This window comes from Thunnus thynnus, chromosome 24, assembly GCF_963924715.1.
Source record: "Thunnus thynnus chromosome 24, fThuThy2.1, whole genome shotgun sequence".
Lineage (NCBI taxonomy): Eukaryota > Metazoa > Chordata > Actinopteri > Scombriformes > Scombridae > Thunnus > Thunnus thynnus.
The window spans coordinates 14,354,961-14,375,974 of NC_089540.1; the positions used below are offsets into that span (position 1 = coordinate 14,354,961).

At 37.8% G+C, this 21,014-nt stretch overlaps 1 protein-coding gene across 3 annotated transcripts in view; it reads left to right on the forward strand.

Moving 5' to 3' along the window:
- Positions 1-1,061: 1,061 nt before the first annotated feature.
- The window catches only part of LOC137177349 (protein NLRC3-like), a 22,652-nt gene continuing 2,699 nt past the window's right edge, over positions 1,062-21,014 (forward strand). The window contains exons 1-11 of one of the 3 annotated variants that reach the window (XM_067583559.1): positions 1,062-1,211; positions 3,703-3,852; positions 4,755-4,877; positions 5,364-5,486; positions 6,474-6,596; positions 7,083-7,205; positions 8,193-8,315; positions 8,802-8,924; positions 13,345-13,592; positions 13,677-15,465; positions 17,222-17,395. In XM_067583559.1, the coding sequence (XP_067439660.1) occupies positions 1,195-1,211; positions 3,703-3,852; positions 4,755-4,877; positions 5,364-5,486; positions 6,474-6,596; positions 7,083-7,205; positions 8,193-8,315; positions 8,802-8,924; positions 13,345-13,592; positions 13,677-15,465; positions 17,222-17,395 (3,116 nt within the window). In that variant the 5' untranslated portion in view covers positions 1,062-1,194. Of the gene's footprint in view, positions 1,212-3,702; positions 3,853-4,754; positions 4,878-5,363; positions 5,487-6,473; positions 6,597-7,082; positions 7,206-8,192; positions 8,316-8,801; positions 8,925-13,344; positions 13,593-13,676; positions 15,470-17,221; positions 17,396-21,014 lie in introns of those variants that run through there. The other 2 variants (XM_067583560.1, XM_067583562.1) reach the window with 2 other exon arrangements.

The window sequence follows — 21,014 nt, forward strand, 5'->3', positions numbered from 1 at the left end:
ATATTTTAATCAGCAGGCTACATTGGGTCTCACATTGGCCATCCAGATAACCAGTACAATGAAGCTGATATCAACCAGCTCAGTCAACTCTGGGTTTTCCAGCTACGAGCACGTTCATATGAAAGAGGCAAGGTTGTTAATTACAAGCGACATCATCAGAACCATGAATGAAGTACTTCTATGATATGAGATGAAACAGTGATACCAAGTACCTGCAGAAAACTTCTGTTTTAGGAACAGCAAAAAGTCATATTCAACAGGAGCTGTCTGAGGAGATGAGCGAAGCCTCTGTGGAGGATGCAGAGATGATGCTGTAGGCCTGACCTCATTCCAACAACATCGTCACAAATAGAGAATAATAATGTTGGACTGTCAAAGCAAACAGATTTATTTGTTCTTTAAAAAATTATTGTAAACTGTTTTTTATTAAATTCATATGTAAATGTGCAAGTTTTATATTTTCTTTGGTCTGCTTTCAGTTGGGTTAAATGTCTTGCTGGACTCAGACATGTGATTCCACTTATTGTGGCTGAATAGACTTGTGTGAGCATGTATGTACAGATTGAGATTGATTTATATCTCTCTGACTCTGCCCTTTAAGTTTTGAGACCTTACATAATTGCCAGCACACCTCCGTCCACATTCAACCTGAGCAGGTCTAATCAAGTAGAAACTGAACACCTGTGTGGGTGTGCAGTGCTTATTATGATTAAATATTTTAGATAGTTTTAAGATAGTCTGGCATATGCAGTTGAAGCTTCTTCCCCTTTTCAAGTAACCTTCTGGTCAGAATCTAGCAGCACAAATGGTCTTTTGACTCTGCAATATACTCCTCCAGGCCAGCTGGGAGATGTAGTCCTTCAAGCATGTCCTACATCTGCCCGGATGGCTCAAAAATCTCTAAAAAAGGGAGGTGATAGCATTCTTTGTCCTTCAAAATATCCCAAGAGGTGCTGATTGTATTTTTTTAAAAATATTTACAACAACGTTATTAGTTTAAATCCCAACACACACTCCATAAGACACATTTTATTTAACATTGGCTATTGATGTTCCCTTGAGCATGACACTGAACTCAGCAACTACTGGATGACTTGGAGAAGGAAGAGATTTGAAGTCTCTCTCCCCTCAGGGTCATGTGATTTCTTGTAAGTTGCAGAAGTGAAACTAAATTCAACGGAGCAGGTGGATAAAATGGCGTCTGACGCGGGGTGAGTGTTAATGAAATATTCTTATTTTACCATGAAAGTCATTTTCCTACCTGAGGACTGTAGAGGGGAGAAGAGTCAGAATGAACTTCTGTGGATATAAAGAGAGGAAATAAAACGGGTAGATAACTTGTTTGTGTGGTATTTCCGGTGTTGTGTCGAACTTTCTCACGAAGCCCTCGCTGAAAGAACAGGAAGTTTTTGCCGTTCTGTTGGCAAATTAAGCCGTAATCATTTCTAAATGCAGTTCATTTGTTCACAATATAGGTAGCAACCTTTCTCCGGAGGATGAGAAAAAAACGATGTTATGTTTTTTTTATTTGCTCGAAATTATTAAGCTATTCTGTAGTGGTGGTGTTCAAGTTTGCTTTCTGTTGAAGTGTAAAATGTTCTAAAACTGGTGTAAATTATTGTTGGCCGTTCAAGTTTATACAGAAATCATGAGTGTTGCATCATTATGTAGACTTTCTCTTCAGCGACCTCAACTCTGACTGACTTCCAGCGTCCCTGCATCAGACTTTATGATCCAACCATAAAGATTTATACTGTCTGTTAATATTTGACTATTGTTCCGGGTTTTTTGTTTCAAAGTTCAGAGCTGCTGTTCTGTTATCAGATTTCCTTAAAGAACACTTCAGGTTAAAGATGAATACAGAGAGTTGAGACTGTTTGTGAGTCAACAGACCTTAAAAACCTCCTGCTGTGAGTTACATGTTTGTTCTTCTTCTGGTTGGTTTCCTGGTTGAAGCTGCTGATTAATTTCACCTTCACTCATCATCTTGATTCAGATTATTTTCAGCATCTAAAGGTAACGTAACCAACAGTTTTCACCATGTTTGTGTCTGCGGGTGTTAAAATGATCTGATAACAGTAGAGATGGTCGTTATAGTGATGAGTTATGTTGCTTTGTTGACTGCACTGGTGGAATGAAATAAGAGTATTTATCAATACTCTTATCGGTTCTTTTTCATTACCAAAGAATTGGGGATTTTTGAATTATTAAAGAGAGAATAAATTCAGAACAGTCGCCAAAGTCACTATATAAATCCAACAATATCTCACTTGAAAGAAATAAAAAAATGTCAGTAAAATAAATAATATTCCTGACATTAAAATACTGCGTGAAGTTTAAAAAGAATGAAGAACACAGACATCAGTCAGTATCTTCATCCTGTCCTCCTCCTCCTCCCTCTGCTGCTGGTTGAGAGGAGGGGCTGTTTCAGCCAGTAGCTAAATTACAGGAATTTAACACATTTTAATACACGATAATAACTAAGCTAAACACAAACACCAACAAATAGAGCAGAGGAGAGGACAGAGAAGCTAGAGCGACCATAAATGACATCAAACCGTGATAGAGACTCAGCAGTTTCCCGATGACACAGGAGGCGTTCAGGTACAGTGTTGAGCGTAGGTCACCTGTGTTTTCGAAGCGCTCAGAGCCCAAAACAAATTTCTATGTGGTTATGCAGGTAAAAACCAAGGGAAAAAAGACTTGACAGCACTGTGAAAAAACATAAGAAACCCCTGAAGTTTAATGATGAAATTGTGAAAATGTGTATTCGAATGTAGGATGAAACTGGCATCAAAACAGACAAACGCCTCCAAGAACAGCTCAACGTTTATGAATAGAATAAACAAAGTGTGCGAAAGAGGAGGGGTTGTTAATTATGAGCGGCATCATCAGAACCATGAATAAAGTACTTAATATGATATGAGATGAAATGCTGATACCAAGTACCTGCAGAAAACTTCTGTTTTAGGAACAGCAAAAAGTCATATTCAACCAAGTGAAAATGTAAACGAGCCTGTAATCATACAACAGAATAAGAAGATGTAGAAACACTAGAAATCATTTCCAAAGATAAAAAGTAGGTTAAGTTTTATCCTCACAACACATTTGATAAGACAAATTTTATTTAACATTTACTATTGATGTTCCCTTGAGGATGACACTGAACTCAGCAACTCAGTGTGAAGACCTGTCCTAGACTAACAAATGAAGGTGAAATTCAAAAGAAAAAAGTTCTGAGAAATTACATGATGATGACAGTAAGTTACACACTAAAACATTTTGACCAAAACCCATTTTAATTTAACCTGTTAAAGCCAAAATAGATTCTCATAAACACGTTATGTTTATGATACACACACATACGTTGACAGTGCCATGTGATTTTTTTTTTTTTTTTTTTAGGTGGCAGTACTGGAACTGAGAGTGAACTGAACAGATGAATAAAAACTGACATCTGACGCAGGGTGAGTGTTAATAAAACATTCTTATTTTACCATGAAAGTCTCAGTTTCCTCCCTGAGGACTGTAGAGGGGAGAAGAGTTAGAATGAACTTCTGTGGATATAAAGAGGAAATAAAACAGGGAGATACTAACTTGTTTGGGTGTTTTCTCTCTTGTCACTGTGACTCTTGAAAAGACTTGTTTCTCTTGAATCTTGCTTTCTAATCTCACAGTCAGTGTTACTGGTTTACCTCTCAGACCGACTGAAGTCCACAAGATGAGTGCTCGTGTGGAGGAAGAGGAGGACAGAGCAGAGCCTCCAGTATCCAACGTTCTGTCTATGAAGAGTGACCGGTACAACGATCATTTTACGAGCTTCAGTAATAAACCTGGACCCTTAAGCACAAAGTAAGAGAGCTGCTACCAACTCATTTATATAACTCATTAGGGCCCTGGCACTGAAAGTGTGAGGAACCTGTTGTTTTTGTAGAGATTATTAGAGCTGAGTGGTGCAAAGGCCTATTGTATCTGAAGCAATTCTTCTTCTTTTTCTTCTTCTTCTCCACAATGAATCACATTTTTGAGGAGTTACAGGTGCTCAAAAACTCACAAAACTTTGCACGTGCATCAGAAGTGAGGGGAAATTATATCTTTTATAGTGATTTGGGTTGCCAGTGGTCTCCATAGCACAGTAACTTTATACCCAGTAGTCGAACTTTTTTGACTTCATTCGCCACCACCTTCATAAGAATGAACGGGGCCCTGCCTTCAATGCTGTATCCAATTCTCTTTGATATGGATCTTGGGTTTGGGTGGGGCAAAATGGTTCGAGGGTAACTCCCTAGAAAATTTCAAAGTCAAAGAGCCCACCTTTAAATTTGATGTAGATGTACGAAGTTTAGTAGGAAGATGTAACATCTCCAGACTTTAAAAAAATGGCCTCTTGGAAACATAACATAAGTCCAACAGGAAGTCAGCCATTTTGAATTTACTGTGCAATTTTTTTGGAAAGTGAAGACATTTACAGGCATTATATTTTAAGGAATTTCTCCCAGAGAATTAACCAGAGCGACTTCAAATTTGGTAGGTGACATCTAAAGTCCTTTGCAATGCTAAATTGCTAAACTTTTGAGTTTGAGTTAACATCCGTGACAGCTGTCAGTCATTTAGAAAAGCTGTGATCTAATCTGCAACTTATTATCTGCAGGAGCAGCAGTTTGTGTGTTTAGAGCTCCTTCAATGGCTTAATCATCAGAAAATTCATCAAGGATTCACATGATATGAATAAAAAAATCTTGTTGTTGTTATAGACGTCAGACAGACCTCAGACAGAGATCAGTGTCTCCAGTATCCAGCTGTCTGTCTATGAAGAGTGACCGGTCCAACGATCTTCCTCCGACCTTCAGTAATGAACCTGGACCCTTATTCACAAGGTAAGAAACTGTTTCTGCTGCAAACTGATTGACTAATGACTAAATGTATTGCTGCATTAATGATTCACTCGTGTAGCACCGCCTACTCCATAGCGCTCTCAAACACAGAGCCATTACCCGTTCACACAGTGTCTGATAATCCTGTGAAATTTAATTCTAATTCTAATTTCAACTTTAATTTTAATTACCTCTGCCAATGACATTATGTTTTCTGTCCCCAATGGTTGTTTTGTGTTTTTATATTAAAATTTCTACTAAAATTTATTTGCTATCTAAAATTTAACACACATTCAAATCATTTGTCCCATCTTCCCCTTAGTATCTGTGTCAGCTGTCAGTCATTTAGAAAAGCTGTGATCTAATCTGCGACTTATTATTTGCAGGAGCAGCAGTTTGTGTATTTAGAGCTCCCTCTATGGCTTAATCATCAGAAAATTCATCAAGGATTCACATGATATGAATAAAAAAATCTTGTTGTTATTACAGACGTCAGACAGACCACAGACAGAGAGCAGAGTCTCCAGCATCGGACTGTCTGTCTATGAAGAGTGATCGGTCCAACGATCTTCCTCCGACCTTCAGTAATCAACCTGGACCCTCATTCACAAGGTAAGAAACTGTTTCTGCTGTAAATTGATTGATTAATGGCTAAATGTATTGCTGCATTAATGATTCACTTGTGTAGCACCACCTACTCCATAGCGCCATCAAACACAGAGCCATGTTGGAATAAAGTTGCTTTGATGTTCATGAAATTCATTGGGATCATTGCTCTCATCATTCTGGATATGATAGTGTTTTTTTCCTGTCCAACAGCAAGTCAGCCATTTTGGATTTCGTGCATCAATTTTAATTTTACGAATACAATTAAGGCCTTCAGGATGCGCAAAACTCAAGAAACTTTGCACCCATGTTCGAACTACTAAATATTACGACTTGATATCGCCATTGGGTTTAGGCATGGCACGTTGGCTCTATAGCGCCCCTTAATTACTTTTAACATTTATGAGGTGCAAGGGGTGCTCGAAGACTCACGAAACTTTACACAAGCATCAGAAGTGGCAAAACTTGATATCTGATATGGATTTTGGGCTTGGGTGGGGCAAAATGGTTCGAGGGTAACCCCCTAGGAAATTTCAAAGTCAAAGAGCCCACCTTTAAATTTGATGTAGATGTACGAAATTTAGTAGGAAGATGTAACATCTCCAGACTTTAAAAAAAATGGCCTCTTGGAAACATAACATAAGTCCAACAGGACGTCAGCCATTTTGAATTTACTGTGCAATTTTTTTGGAAAGTGAAGACATTTACAGGCATTATATTTTAAGGAATTTCTCCCAGAGAATTAACCAGAGCGACTTCAAATTTGGTAGTTGACATCTAAAGTCCTTTGCAATGCTAAATTGCTAAACTTTTGAGTTTGAGTTAACATCCGTGACAGCTATCAGTCATTTAGAAAAGCTGTGATCTAATCTGCAACTTATTATCTGCAGGAGCAGCAGTTTGTGTGTTTAGAGCTCCTTCAATGGCTTAATCATCAGAAAATTCATCAAGGATTCACACGATATGAATAAAAAAATCTTGTTGTTGTTATAGACGTCAGACAGACCTCAGACAGAGATCAGTGTCTCCAGTATCCAGCTGTCTGTCTATGAAGAGTGACCGGTCCAACGATCTTCCTCCGACCTTCAGTAATGAACCTGGACCCTTATTCACGAGGTAAGAAACTGTTTCTGCTGCAAACTGATTGACTAATGACTAAATGTATTGCTGCATTAATGATTCACTCGTGTAGCACTGCCTACTCCATAGCGCTCTCAAACACAGAGCCATTACCCGTTCACACAGTGTCTGATAATCCTGTGAAATTTAATTCTAATTCTAATTACAACCTTAATTTTAATTACCTCTGCCAATGACATTATGTTTTCTGTCCCCAACGGTTGTTTTGTGTTTTTATATTAAAATTTCTACTAAAATTTATTTGCTATCTAAAATTTAACACACATTCAAATCATTTGTCCCATCTTCCCCTTAGTATCTGTGTCAGCTGTCAGTCATTTAGAAAAGCTGTGATCTAATCTGCGACTTATTATCTGCAGGAGCAGCAGTTTGTGTGTTTAGAGCTCCTTCAATGGCTTTGTCATCAGAGAATTTATCAAGGATTCACATGATATGAATAAAAAAATCTTGTTGTTGTTATAGATGTCAGACAGACCACAGACAGAGATCAGTGTCTCCAGTATCCAGTTGTCTGTCTATGAAGAGTGATCGGTCCAACGATCTTCCTCCGACCTTCAGTAATCAACCTGGACCCTCATTCACAAGGTAAGAGACTGTTTCTGCTGTAAATTGATTGATTAATGGCTAAATGTATTGCTGCATTAATGATTCACTTGTGTAGCACCACCTACTCCATAGCGCCCTCAAACACAGAGCCATGTTGGAATAAAGTTGCTTTGATGTTCATGAAATTCATTGGGATCATTGCTCTCATCATTCTGGATATGATAGTGTTTTTTTCCTGTCCAACAGCAAGTCAGCCATTTTGGATTTCGTGCATCAATTTTAATTTTACGAATACAATTAAGGCCTTCAGGATGCGCAAAACTCAAGAAACTTTGCACCCATGTTCGAACTACTAAATATTACGACTTGATATCGCCATTGGGTTTAGGCATGGCACGTTGGCTCTATAGCGCCCCTTAATTACTTTTAACATTTATGAGGTGCAAGGGGTGCTCGAAGACTCACGAAACTTTACACAAGCATCAGAAGTGGCAAAACTTGATATCTGATATGGATTTTGGGCTTGGGTGGGGCAAAATGGTTCGAGGGTAACTCCCTAGAAAATTTCAAAGTCAAAGAGCCCACCTTTAAATTTGATGTAGATGTACGAAATTTAGTAGGAAGATGTAACATCTCCAGACTTTAAAAAAAATGGCCTCTTGGAAACATACCATAAGTCCAACAGGACGTCAGCCATTTTGAATTTACTGTGCAATTTTTTTGGAAAGTGAAGACATTTACAGGCATTATATTTTAAGGAATTTCTCCCAGAGAATTAACCAGAGCGACTTCAAATTTGGTAGTTGACATCTAAAGTCCTTTGCAATGCTAAATTGCTAAACTTTTGAGTTTGAGTTAACATCCGTGACAGCTGTCAGTCATTTAGAAAAGCTGTGATCTAATCTGCAACTTATTATCTGCAGGAGCAGCAGTTTGTGTGTTTAGAGCTCCTTCAATGGCTTAATCATCAGAAAATTCATCAAGGATTCACACGATATGAATAAAAAAATCTTGTTGTTGTTATAGACGTCAGACAGACCTCAGACAGAGATCAGTGTCTCCAGTATCCAGCTGTCTGTCTATGAAGAGTGACCGGTCCAACGATCTTCCTCCGACCTTCAGTAATGAACCTGGACCCTTATTCACGAGGTAAGAAACTGTTTCTGCTGCAAACTGATTGACTAATGACTAAATGTATTGCTGCATTAATGATTCACTCGTGTAGCACTGCCTACTCCATAGCGCTCTCAAACACAGAGCCATTACCCGTTCACACAGTGTCTGATAATCCTGTGAAATTTAATTCTAATTCTAATTACAACCTTAATTTTAATTACCTCTGCCAATGACATTATGTTTTCTGTCCCCAACGGTTGTTTTGTGTTTTTATATTAAAATTTCTACTAAAATTTATTTGCTATCTAAAATTTAACACACATTCAAATCATTTGTCCCATCTTCCCCTTAGTATCTGTGTCAGCTGTCAGTCATTTAGAAAAGCTGTGATCTAATCTGCGACTTATTATCTGCAGGAGCAGCAGTTTGTGTATTTAGAGCTCCTTCAATGGCTTTGTCATCAGAGAATTTATCAAGGATTCACATGATATGAATAAAAAAATCTTGTTGTTGTTATAGACGTCAGACAGACCACAGACAGAGAGCAGAGTCTCCAGCATCGGACTGTCTGTCTATGAAGAGTGATCGGTCCAACGATCTTCCTCCGACCTTCAGTAATCAACCTGGACCCTCATTCACAAGGTAAGAAACTGTTTCTGCTGCAAACTGATTTACTAATGACTAAATGTATTGCTGCATTAATGATTCACTTGTGTAGCACCGCCCACTCCATAGCGCCCTCAAACACAGAGCCATGTTGGAATAAAGTTGCTTTGATGTTCATGAAATTCATTAGGACCATTGCTCTCATCATTCTGAACATAATAAAAAAAAAAAATCTGCCCAACAGGAAGTCAGCCATTTTGGATTTCGTGCATCAATTTTCATTTCACAAACACGTTTGAGGCCTTTAGGATGCACAAAATTCAAGAAACTTTGCACCCATGTTCAAACTAGTAAATATTTTGATTTGATAAAACAATTGGGCTTAGGCATGGCACACCAGTTGTGTTAGCCCCCTAATTACTTTTAGCAATTATGAGATGCAAGGCATACTCAAAAACTCACAATACTCTGCACATGCATCAGAAGTGGCAAAACTTGATATCTGATATGGATCTTGGGCTTGGGTGTGGCAAAATGGCTCAAGGGTGCCCCCTAGAAAATTTCAAAGTCAAGGCCCGCACCTTTAAATTTAACATAGATTTAAGAAATTTGGTAGGCAGATGAAACATCTCCAGACTTTAAAAAAAGCCTCTTGGAGCCATACCCTAAGTCCAACAGGATGTCAGCCATTTTGAATTTGCTGTGCAATTTTTTTGCAAAGTGGAGACATTATAAGAGTTGTATTTTAACAAATTCCTCCCAGAGAATTAACCAGAGTTTGTTCAAATTTGGTAGGTGACATCTAAAAACCTTTGTGATGCTAAATTGAGTAGTTTTTGAGTTCATGGAACGCCCTTGACGTTGTGTGCCGGTCAATTTTGCCCAAAACATGAAACAGGAAATTATTGTAACTCAACTTTACATTGTCCAATCTGCCCCAAATTTGTCATCCTTGATGGGAGTCCAGGCCTGAACACATCTACATGACAATATTGAGCCATAGTCATAGCGCCACCTACTGACAACAGGAAGGCATCCTTATGTGACAAACTTCATCTGATTTACATGAAATTTACATGGTGTGGTCTGCACATGATATACAACAACATGACGTGTAATTAGTGAGTGTTCTCTAGCGCCACATAGTGGACACAGGAAGTGACAGTTATCTCCTACATACAATGTCCAATGTCCAATATTCATGAAAATGTATATCCATGTCAGTTGCCCTCTGGTAAACCTATTGCTGCATTAATATTTCACTTATGTAGTATTGCCTACGGGCAACAGGAAGTGAAGCCTAAATGACACTTAATTTCACATAGTTCATCAAATGTATACACTATTTCCAATATGTCATGGCCATATGTCATGTAAGAGACTGTTTCTGCTGTAAACTGACCTGATGGAAGATGATTCAGTGAGGATGAAGACAAACTGCTCTGCTAAAATATTTCTGTTCATAATGCAGAACTATTATTATAGACACTGTTTCAAACTAAGATGGATCTTAATCTGCGTTTTATAGCCAGAAACTGCAGATGGTATTTCTGTAGCAACCTGAGAACCTCCATGTCAGAATTTACACTTCAAGAAGATATTCAGACATCTTTGCCCCAATGTTGAAGTCACTGTAAAGATCTGCGACTATTCAAAACCTGAAAGAATGTGCTTCAAATGTGTAATTCATTTTCTCAAATTTTTTACTCAAAACATTCCTCAGGTCAGCTGTTATAAGCTACCAGATGTTGTGTTGCATCAGTGCATATTATAATAGTGCATTATGTGGTGAAAAGGTTATTTGTAGAAATGCTTTGCTCACCTTGATTATGTGTGTTTGAGTTTTTTTCTCTTCAGTTAACTGCTTATATAAAATATAGTGTGGAAAACATGGAAGAAAATTAAGCTCAAAGATCCACATTTTTGGAGCTTGCAGTTGAAAGCTCTGAATCATTAGTAAGTGGACCTTACTAATGCATGAAACTCACTGTTACATGCTGTTTGTCTTAGACTGCTGGTCTACCACAAGTTTTAGACCACTTCTAACCTCAGTTCAAATCTAACTAATCCAAGATAAGCTGCCCAAAGGGACTGCAGGAAGTGTTGAGTTTGTGTTAATAGCAAACTACAAGCAGATCACTAAAGGTTTAGTAAGACAGCCAGATTAGAAACACAGGGTTGTTTTCAGCAGAGAGACAAATGAATCTCTTCATGTCAGTTTACAAAATTTAAATATGTATTTATGAAAGCAAGAGAGTTTAAATAAAACACACTTTTACTGTTCTCTGTGACTGTCTGAGCTTCTAGACAGGGTCGGCTGTAGGACTATTGATACTTTATTATTTAATTACCTCGTTATTGTGGGCACCACCTCCTGTTTGGTTAGGATTTGTTAGTGCCAGGAGGGAGCACTAACCCTTGTTCAATTTGATCAATGAATCAGTCTCATAATTGTAAATTCTTGCTAAGAGAAAGTTGCTAAGGGAAAGCTAATTCAACTTCTCTAAAGAAACTATCTTTTAATTTTAACATTATTCTGCATCAACCCTTGATCACAAAGCCATGTTATGCCTTACTGTTGAGGTGTTTAGTCGTGCTAGAGACGTCATCTCGGCAGGTCCAACATTAGTTGGTGCAGCATCACCAGCGTTGTTTGGCAGTTAAAGAGCCCAGATCAGGCTTTGGACTGTGGGTGCGTCTTCGTAGATGCAGAGATGTTTAACACCAGCAAAAGGAAGTCAAGCTGTTCCAGGCTGCTCTTAAAGAGTCTTCAGGACGGCTTAACTTCTAGTTTGCAGTATTGCTGTCAGAAAGCAGGTAGAGGTCCAGTTTAAAACGTTGTTTTCTTCTTCAGGAGTCTAAGTTGAGGATTCAGACTTTGGTTGGCTTGTAATAACTTGAGTTGAGTGTCGAATAGAGTTTAATCTGACTACGCTCAAATCTTCAGTGGCATTTACTTAAAAATAAAATACTGTATGTGTTTACTTCAAAATTAAATTACTGTATGTGGAAATATAAGACTTAATGTTCCAAATAAAACAAAAACAAACTAAACTTGTTTCAGTAAAAGATTGAATATACATATACTTGGTTGGAAAACAAATGAAAGAGATGTCTTAAGAATTTTTCTCGAGTTCTCAGAGGTTTTGCAGCCTGCTTCTTCAGAAATAAAGGGATTTTTAGGGAAAGTCTAATTCTGAGTTTTTACATGCAAAAATCACACTTCAAAGTCACTGGGTCTGAACATTTCCTGTCAGCTTGTATCATATTTGTAAAACCATTCAAGAAAACAGTGAAGCAGTTTACATATGTTTCATAATAAGTCAGTTCTTCTAAATAACATAACAAACATTAACTTTCATACTGATACTTGATGATGTTTAAGCATACAACCTTCACTGATTCAACTTTCTCAAAATATTTACATGTCTCAAACCATCTACACTGAAATAAAGTTTAATACTATAATGAAAGGAACTACAGTAAGGAAACACGTATGTGATTAGGTTACTGTCAGAAACATATTTAAATATAAGTTCAACATAACTCTTACTTCATAATATAAAAGTATTCATTGTGACTATTGTTTAACAATAAAAGAAAACTTTAAACTGAAATCCTTCAAATATTATATCTTTACATTCCTATTACTACTGAAAATTCACTCTTTCAATACAACTACTAGATCAAAAGTTAAACACTTAGGTGTTTTAAAATACAAATACATAGTTACCAAACATTGATCAACTCTTAACATAAGGAAATTTAATCCTTGTCACTGGAAGGCAGTATTGTTGCATGTAGTATAAAGTTAATAAAAGTTGATAAGATCAAAGTTTTAATATCTCCTTAGTAGATAGTCACACAACTATGAAAGTCATACCATTCTTCTTGTATTTACATGACAAATAACATGATATAACTTGAATAATGATCAGACATTGAATTCACATGAATTCCAGGTTTGGCTCAGATTTGCAGGGAGGCTTCATAAAAGTCCTCAGGAATGTGGGTTATAGTTTATGGCTTTGGTGAGATAAGAGAGTCAAACCTAACTAACCCAAGATAAGCTGCGAAAAGGGACTGCAAAGCAGTAAAGGACATAATCAGCTCTCTTTTAATGGAAGGCTTTTACAGTGAAGCAGCTGCAGGAAGTTTTGAATTTGTCTTAATAGCAAACTACAAGCAGATCACTAAATGATAAGATAAGAAACACAGTTAAGGGTTGTTTTCAGCAGAAAGACAAATTAATCTCTTTATGTCAGTTTTCAAGACTTAAATATGTATTTATGAAAGCAGGAGAGTTTGAATAAAATTAATAATTATTTCAGAGAAGAAGCTACATTTTTACTGTTCTCTGTGACCGTCTGAGCTTCTAGACAGTGTCGGCCAAATCTTAATATTTTTCAACTATCAATCAATGAAGCATATTATTGATAAAGAAATGTCTTTATAGAGAGAGGATGAGGAAGAGGAGGAGTGGTGTGTCTGTGGCGGAGCAGCTGTCCTGCTGTTCTTTGTGTCAGGAGGACATCCTGAAGGATCCAGTCTCTACCAGCTGTGGACACTGGTTCTGCAGACAGTGCATCAACTCATACTGGGACCAGTCTGCTTCATCAGGAGACTTCTCCTGTCCTCAGTGTGGAAAAAGATCCAGGACAAGATCTGGACTGCAGACAGACAGTCAGACCATCACTGTACAAAGTAAGACTGATTGTATTTGTGTTGGTAATAGTGAATAATTGTCAGCATGTCTCTCTTTAATCTCACATGTTTTCTCTGTTTTAGTGAATGTTGCTTTCTGGGAGGTTGAACATGAACATAAGATCAGTATGAGGAGGAGATGTGAACATGTGACTGAAGGAACTGATGAAGCAGGAAGTGAAACCCTCCTCAACAGCATCTACACTGAGCTCTACATCACAGAAGGACAGAGTGAAGAGGTGAATACCCAACATGAAGTGAGGCAGCTTGAGACAGCTTCCAAGATGAAGATCCTCCATGACACTCCAATCAGGAGTCACGACATCTTTAAAGTCTTACCTGACCAACAGAGACACATCAGAGTCGTTATGACGAGTGGCGTCGCTGGTGTTGGAAAAACCTTCACAGTAAAGAAGTTTACTCTGGACTGGGCAGAGGGCTTGGAAAACCAAGATGTCAGTCTGGTGATTCTGTTTTCATTCAGGGAGCTGAACTTGATCAAAAATGAGCAGTACAGTCTTCTCATGCTGATCCATGATTTCCATCCAACATTGAAGAAGGTCACAGCAGAGAAGCTCGCTGTCTGTAAAGTTTTGTTCATCTTTGATGGCCTGGATGAAAGCAGACTTTCATTAGATTTCAAGAACAGGAAGGTCGTGTCTGATGTCACACAGAAGTCATCAGTCAACATGCTGCTGACAAACCTCTTCAAGGGGAATCTACTTCCCTTGGCTCTCGTCTGGATAACTTCCCGACCTGCAGCAGCCAATCAGATCCCTCCTACATGTGTTAACAGGGTAACAGAAGTACGAGGCTTCACTGATGCCCAAAAGGAGGAGTATTTCAGGAGGAGATTCAGTGATGAAGATCTCTTCAGCAAAATAATCTCACACATTAAGACATCCAGGAGCCTCCACATCATGTGTCACATCCCAGTCTTCTGCTGGATCACTGCTACAGTTCTGGAGCACATGTTGACTACAGACCAGAGAGGAGAGCTGCCCAAGACCCTGACTGACATGTACTCACACTTCCTGCTGGTTCAGACAAAGAGGAAGAAGCACAAGTATAATGAGGGACATGAGATGAGTCCACAGGAGCTGACGAAGGCTGACAGGGAAGTTCTTCTGAAGCTGGGGAGGCTGGCGTTTGAACAACTGGAGAAAGGAAACATCATATTCTACCAAGAAGACCTGGAGCAGTGTGGTCTTGATGTCACAGAGGCCTCGGTGTACTCAGGATTTTGTACAGAGATCCTCAAAACAGAGAGTGTGATCTTCCAGAAAACAGTCTACAGCTTTGTTCATCTGAGTGTTCAGGAGTTTCTGGCTGCAGTCTACATGTACCACTGTTACACCAGCAGCAACACAGAGGTACTGAAGGCCTTCCTGGGAAAAAAATACAGTCACTCATCCCTGGATGACTTCTTGATGAAAGCTATGGAGAAATCTCTCAGAAGTAAAAATGGCCACCTAGACCTGTTTGTTCGCTTCCTTCATGGCCTCTATGTGAAGTCCAGCCAGAGTCTCTTAGGAGGCCTGCTGGGTCAGACAGAGAACAGTCCAGAAATCATCCAGAGAGCCATCAACAGCATGAAGAGGAAGAACATCTCTGTGTCTCCTGACAGAAGCATCAACATCTTCCATTGTCTGATGGAGATGAACGACTGCTCAGTACATCAGGAGATCCAAGAGTTCCTGAAGTCAGAGAACAGATCAAAGAAGAAACTTTCTATGATCCACTGCTCGGCTCTGGCCTACATGCTGCAGATGTCCGAGGAGGTTCTGGATGAGTTGGACCTGAAGAAGTACAACACATCAGAGGAGGGACGACGGAGACTGATCCCAGTTGTGAGGAACTGCAGAAAGGCTGTGTAAGTCCAGATATGATTATCAACATTATAAATCAATCACTGCAGAACACACATACATCTCTCATGTCCAGCTGCTCAGTCCAAAAAGTTTTAGATACTTCCTGTTGCCTCTGTACCCAACTCTGAAGAGCTCATTTGGTCTCCAAACGATGTATTCTTTGTACCAGTAAGAAAGATAAACATTTTTAAGGGAATGTTTAACAGTGTTGAGAGCGAATGTGAAACAAAAATATTAATATTATAAAGCCAATACTACATCAATCATATCAATGTTACAGTAAAGTGTAATGTAAATGTATAGTTCATGCTGTAAAGTGTGAATCACTTTACATTAGAGATACACCGATGTGGAATTTCAGGGCCGAAAACAACCGATAATTATCAGTTTGTTGTGTCTGATACCAATACAGTAACCGGTATTGGTAATCTTAAAACAATGCAAGTTATTTTTGTTTGTAAGTTAAACTGGCCTTTTGCAAAGAGTCATCAACACAGAGAGCAGAGGATAGAAAGGCAAGAGAGGCAGGACTGTACAGACTGTATTAACTCATGAAAGAAACTCATGATAAATGATGCACAAATCAAAAGAGTGCCTGAAATCAAATTTCTTGGAGTAATAATAGACAAGATATAGAATGAATGAACAAAGAGGTGGACTGGAATAATATGATTTGGTACAGTGTCTTTTTGACTTGTGTTGTTTTTGTTTGTAGTTATTGTTTCTTTGCAAGTTATATTTATTCTCTTGTGTTGCTTTGAATGTTTTTTGGCTTTGATTTGATTGATAAAGTAGTAAAAAAGGGGGGTAGGACTAGAAAAGTTCTTTACTTCACCCTACGCCCTTTTCGAACATTGAAAGGTTATTATTTGTGTTGCTTACTGAAAGTTTGCTGCTATTTTTGTTTTTTGTTTTGTTTTGTTTCGCTGCTTATATATTTTATTTTGTTATTTTAACATGTTCGAAATGAAAATAATCTAATCTAATCTAATCTAATCTAATCTAATCTAATCTAATCTAATCTAAAAAAGACTGCTATAATCTACTCTAAAACCATGTCTGCTCTGTTACTCTCAGTCTGCTCCAGTACCAACACAAGACCTGACCTTAAAAAACTCCCTGTTCACAACCAGGTTTACAATGATGTCACTAGTCCACAGTCACTGTAAAAAGGCTCTGCATTATCGGACACAATTATTGGCTGGAATTCAATTACCAAAACAATAAACATACAGTAGTTACATTTTCTCATTTTTTGGCCAATAAAATATCAGCCACTGACATATCATGCATCCCTCCTTTACATACATGCACATAGTAAAACTTACAAACTATTAAAGTGTGTTCAGCTTGTGTTACAGCTGCTTGTTGCCAAAATTGTAAACCAGTTATTCTCACAACAATTGTTCTTCAGTTGTAACCAAAACTTTGAGAGCAAGAAAATCTTTGTAGTCGATGTGTTTACACTTATGAACACAGTTATTCTGTTTAATTATAAACAATGTTACATTTTACAGTTTATCCTTCACGTCATAGTTTTAATACAAATCCAGCAAAAGAACTTCAGGACTTAAGGATTTGTGTTTTGACAGTCAGCATTTTATCACAACAGACAGCATTTTACCATATATGCACTATATGGAACTGCTTAGCCCCCACAACACAATTTGCTTTGTCATCAAAATGCATAGTGTCTATATTTATCATAGAGGTGTTTGATTTTAACATATTTAAATGTAATATAATTTGTAATAACAGGCTTAAGGGCTGTGGACTCTCAGAGACTCACTGTGAAGTTGTGGCCTCAGCTCTGAAGTCCAACCCCTCCCATCTCAGAGAGCTGGAGCTGAGTGAAAACTCCAACCTGAAGGACTCAGGATTGATTCTGTCTGCTGGACTGGAGAGTCCAAACTGTAGACTGGAGACTCTGAGGTCAGTTCACCAACTGTGTTTTCCTCTTGTACATCTTGTATAGACCCAGTTATTTAAATTCATAATAGAAGTTTCACATTTAATTTGATTCATTTGTATTTCACAAATCACTAAAATGTTTAAAATCCAAAATGCCTGAACAGTTGGTTTCACTTTGAATTTAGTCTACAATCAAAAGGGTCTGATATTTGTAAGAAATTATTGAAATTATTGGACAACTTTATGTTAGACCAATTTAATATTTAATATTTTTTGGTATGTGTGTGAAACTCAAATCTATAAACCAAATGGGAAAAAAGTTCAAGACTTTCATTGCATATTCATGAATGATGTCTTAATTAAACATTGAGAACACACTATTTTTAGGAACTTATACATAAAGTCTCTCTCACACACACTTTAAAACTCTCATACAGGAGTACAGACAAAGAGAGCAAATCATATTTCCAAATGCAGTTTGTATCTCAAGTCGTGTTTTAGCTGCTACACTTCAACATGTGCATGATGCTTCCTGGCAGAAAATGATGTTACTTTGTGTAGCTGCACCACCAGTTAAGAGGGAAGTCATGTGAAAGTCTGGTGTTTGGCACTGATCACAGTCAGTCAGCAGTGATGATGAGAGTAAATCTGTGGTTGGAAATAAGTTCCTCAGTAGGAGGAAAATATTATTTTTTCTGTATATGCTCAAGTTCTGTAGTGTTTTAATGAAATTACACTTAATTGTTACCATTTACAGGAAGAAGATAAATAAAAGTAATACATAAGCTTTTAATCCATCATGTTTAATTTGATCCATTTTACAGTCAGCAGCATTTTATTGAACTTTGTTGACATGAATAGGTGTCTGAATGTTGTTGTGTCCATGGAGGCCATTTATGAGATCAGTGTAGATCAGAAGAGAAAAAAAAGAAAGAGAGAGAGAGAAATTTCCTATTCCTTCTGTATTTTGTTTGTGATTTTGAATGAATCAATTGATTTTGATGTAAAAAAAAAAAAAAAAACAAACAAAAAAAAAAACGGTGAGAGCTGCATCAACCAGATGTTGTTCTTCGTAGATTGTCACATCTCAGTAGCCAATGGGATTGTTTACATGAATCACGTGACACAGACAGCGCGGAATATCTAAACACAGAGCATCGCTCAACTTTAGCTCATAGTTCTGAGTGACAGAACAAACATCGGAATTCAACATGATGGAATAAAAACGGTAAGATTCATATTATTGTTGTTGAAAGTTCAATCAGTGAAAACGAGTCAGTGACAGTGAAAACATAAACGATGGACAGATAAATAACGGTTTGCTACAGATGGTAGTTGGCCAGCTAACGTTAGCATGGCGCTGGGCAAGTTCACGTTTATCCTACTAATTGCAAGTAAATTACACATTATTATTAAAAGAAAATAACATGCACATAGATGTTTAATTGTGTCCTGTAGGCTGTAGACTTAACTGTTGGCCTGTGCGCCCGGTGGGTGTATGAACAGGCTGAATATACTGTACATAACCACCTAATATATGTAAATGAAGTAACGTCATTTTTTTTACCATTTAATATTTATCTCATCACTCCTCGCACTCTTCACTTCTTTACACTATTTCAATCCTGTTTACAGAAACGGATTCACCTGTATATAGTCATTCCTTGTGTATATTTCTGAGGATTGTTGTGTTGTTATTCTGTGTAAGAACATTGAGAGCCACTAAGCGGAGTCAAACTGCTTGTATGTGTAAACATATTTGGCCAATAAAGATGATTCTGATTCTGATTTGTAGGATAAAGTTACGGGTTATTTACCATTGAAGGCTCCAGCAATTTTGTGTTAATAATTAAGTGTTAATTAATTGTTAGGTTTGTCCAATACATCTAGTCTGATCTAATTAACCTCTTAAGCCCTAGGCCTCTGACTCAGGCCCCTGCTCGAAAATGGCATACTCATAATGAATACAGTATATCTACATCTATATCTATCTATAACTACAAGGTTTATATGAACACTTTCTATATCATAATAAAGGTAACACATGTGAGATTTGTGCAGAGGTGTAAGCATCAGTATAGATGTTACTGGGTCAGAGTAAATGAAGATGGAACATGGAATAAATGAAAGATTTAATTTCCACCTTAAAAAAACAAAACAAAACAAACTTAACAGTATTATAGTAAATATCCCCTTTGAAATTATGCAGTTGCAGCCCAAAACCTCTAGTAAACCATAAAACAATATGTGAACATTACCTGTCCCAAAAATGATGCTAAGAAGGTGAAGCAGAGCAAAGTTAGAGAAGTTTTAGAGGGAGAAAAAACTCCGAATTAGCTATTTGTAATTACATCAAATGTAATGTAATCTTAATGTAATCTGAGCAACGATCTCAGCTAACCTGAGCAATAGGCATCAATATCTCCGGAAACCATTGGTCGATTTGGACCATATTTGGACTGTTTAGGCCTCTAATCAAAGCTCACAAACTCCGCTATCGATTGCTTTTGACTGATCTGTGTCAGTATTACGATTCAACCACTAGATGGAGACATAGACCGTGTGTTCGCATGGAAGGCTTAGACGATGGCCGACTTCACTCTGTCCTTCCTACCGGGAGAGTGGATACAGAAAGGCTGTAATCAACTCAAAATGACCCAGAGACATTGGAGTAGCCATTACTAGTGGTTTTATGCGGCCAGACGCAACTTTTGATTACAAAAATAGAAAAAGTAAGACACAATTTGTAGTTGTTAATGTAAAAACGGAAGTTTTTCTATATTTCTTCGACGTTTTTTCCAGTGAGTTTTGGTCGGATAGTGATAGCGTGAAATGAAAGATATCATGGGCGCTTTTTGTTATACGCTCACAGTTGCTTGCTGTTTGATTTGTGTTTCGTTTAGGTAGAAATGCTTACGCTAACTTACTAGCCGAGCTTCTTCTGAACAAAACGGTGCGTGGTGTGATTATGTTCTTCCGTGTTAAATGCCCTGTGACGCGTTTGCTTCTACGACGGCAGCGCTGCTCCCGCCGGCGGGGGCGCTCGGGCTGTCCTCTAGTGAAGCTGGAAGTTGTGCAGCTGTTTGCTGTGTTTAATGCTTTGGATATTGGCGGCCAGTTGTTGAATAGCAACAGACGGGAGCTCTGTAATTTCTAAATTAAGTCATTATTTGTGTTATTTATCATTTAAGTAACCTGGTGTTTGCTTATTTTTTCTTTTAACTCCTAATGTAGTCTACTCTTATTTTGTGTCAAACATAGGTAATGGTAAATGGTAAAATGATGTTACTTTATGTACAGTACATAATGTATAGTAGGTGTTTATCTACAGTATATAACTTGCAACCTGCTCAGATATACAATAGTGAGTGAAATATTACACATTTTGTATTTTAGACTAAAATAAATGTATATAATTTGTTGGTACAGTGGACATTACAGTGTAACAATGTAAATGTAAAACAGGTTACCCCAATCTCCCCACAACAGATATCATCTGGTTAGTTTTATACAAAACAATCTGCAGACCTGATCTATATGATAGAGTGACGTGTGTTTACTGTAGCTAACGTTAGTCCAGCTGCTGGAAACAGCTGCTCAGCTGGACGGATGTCCCGGGGACGAAACAATACTGTTGCTG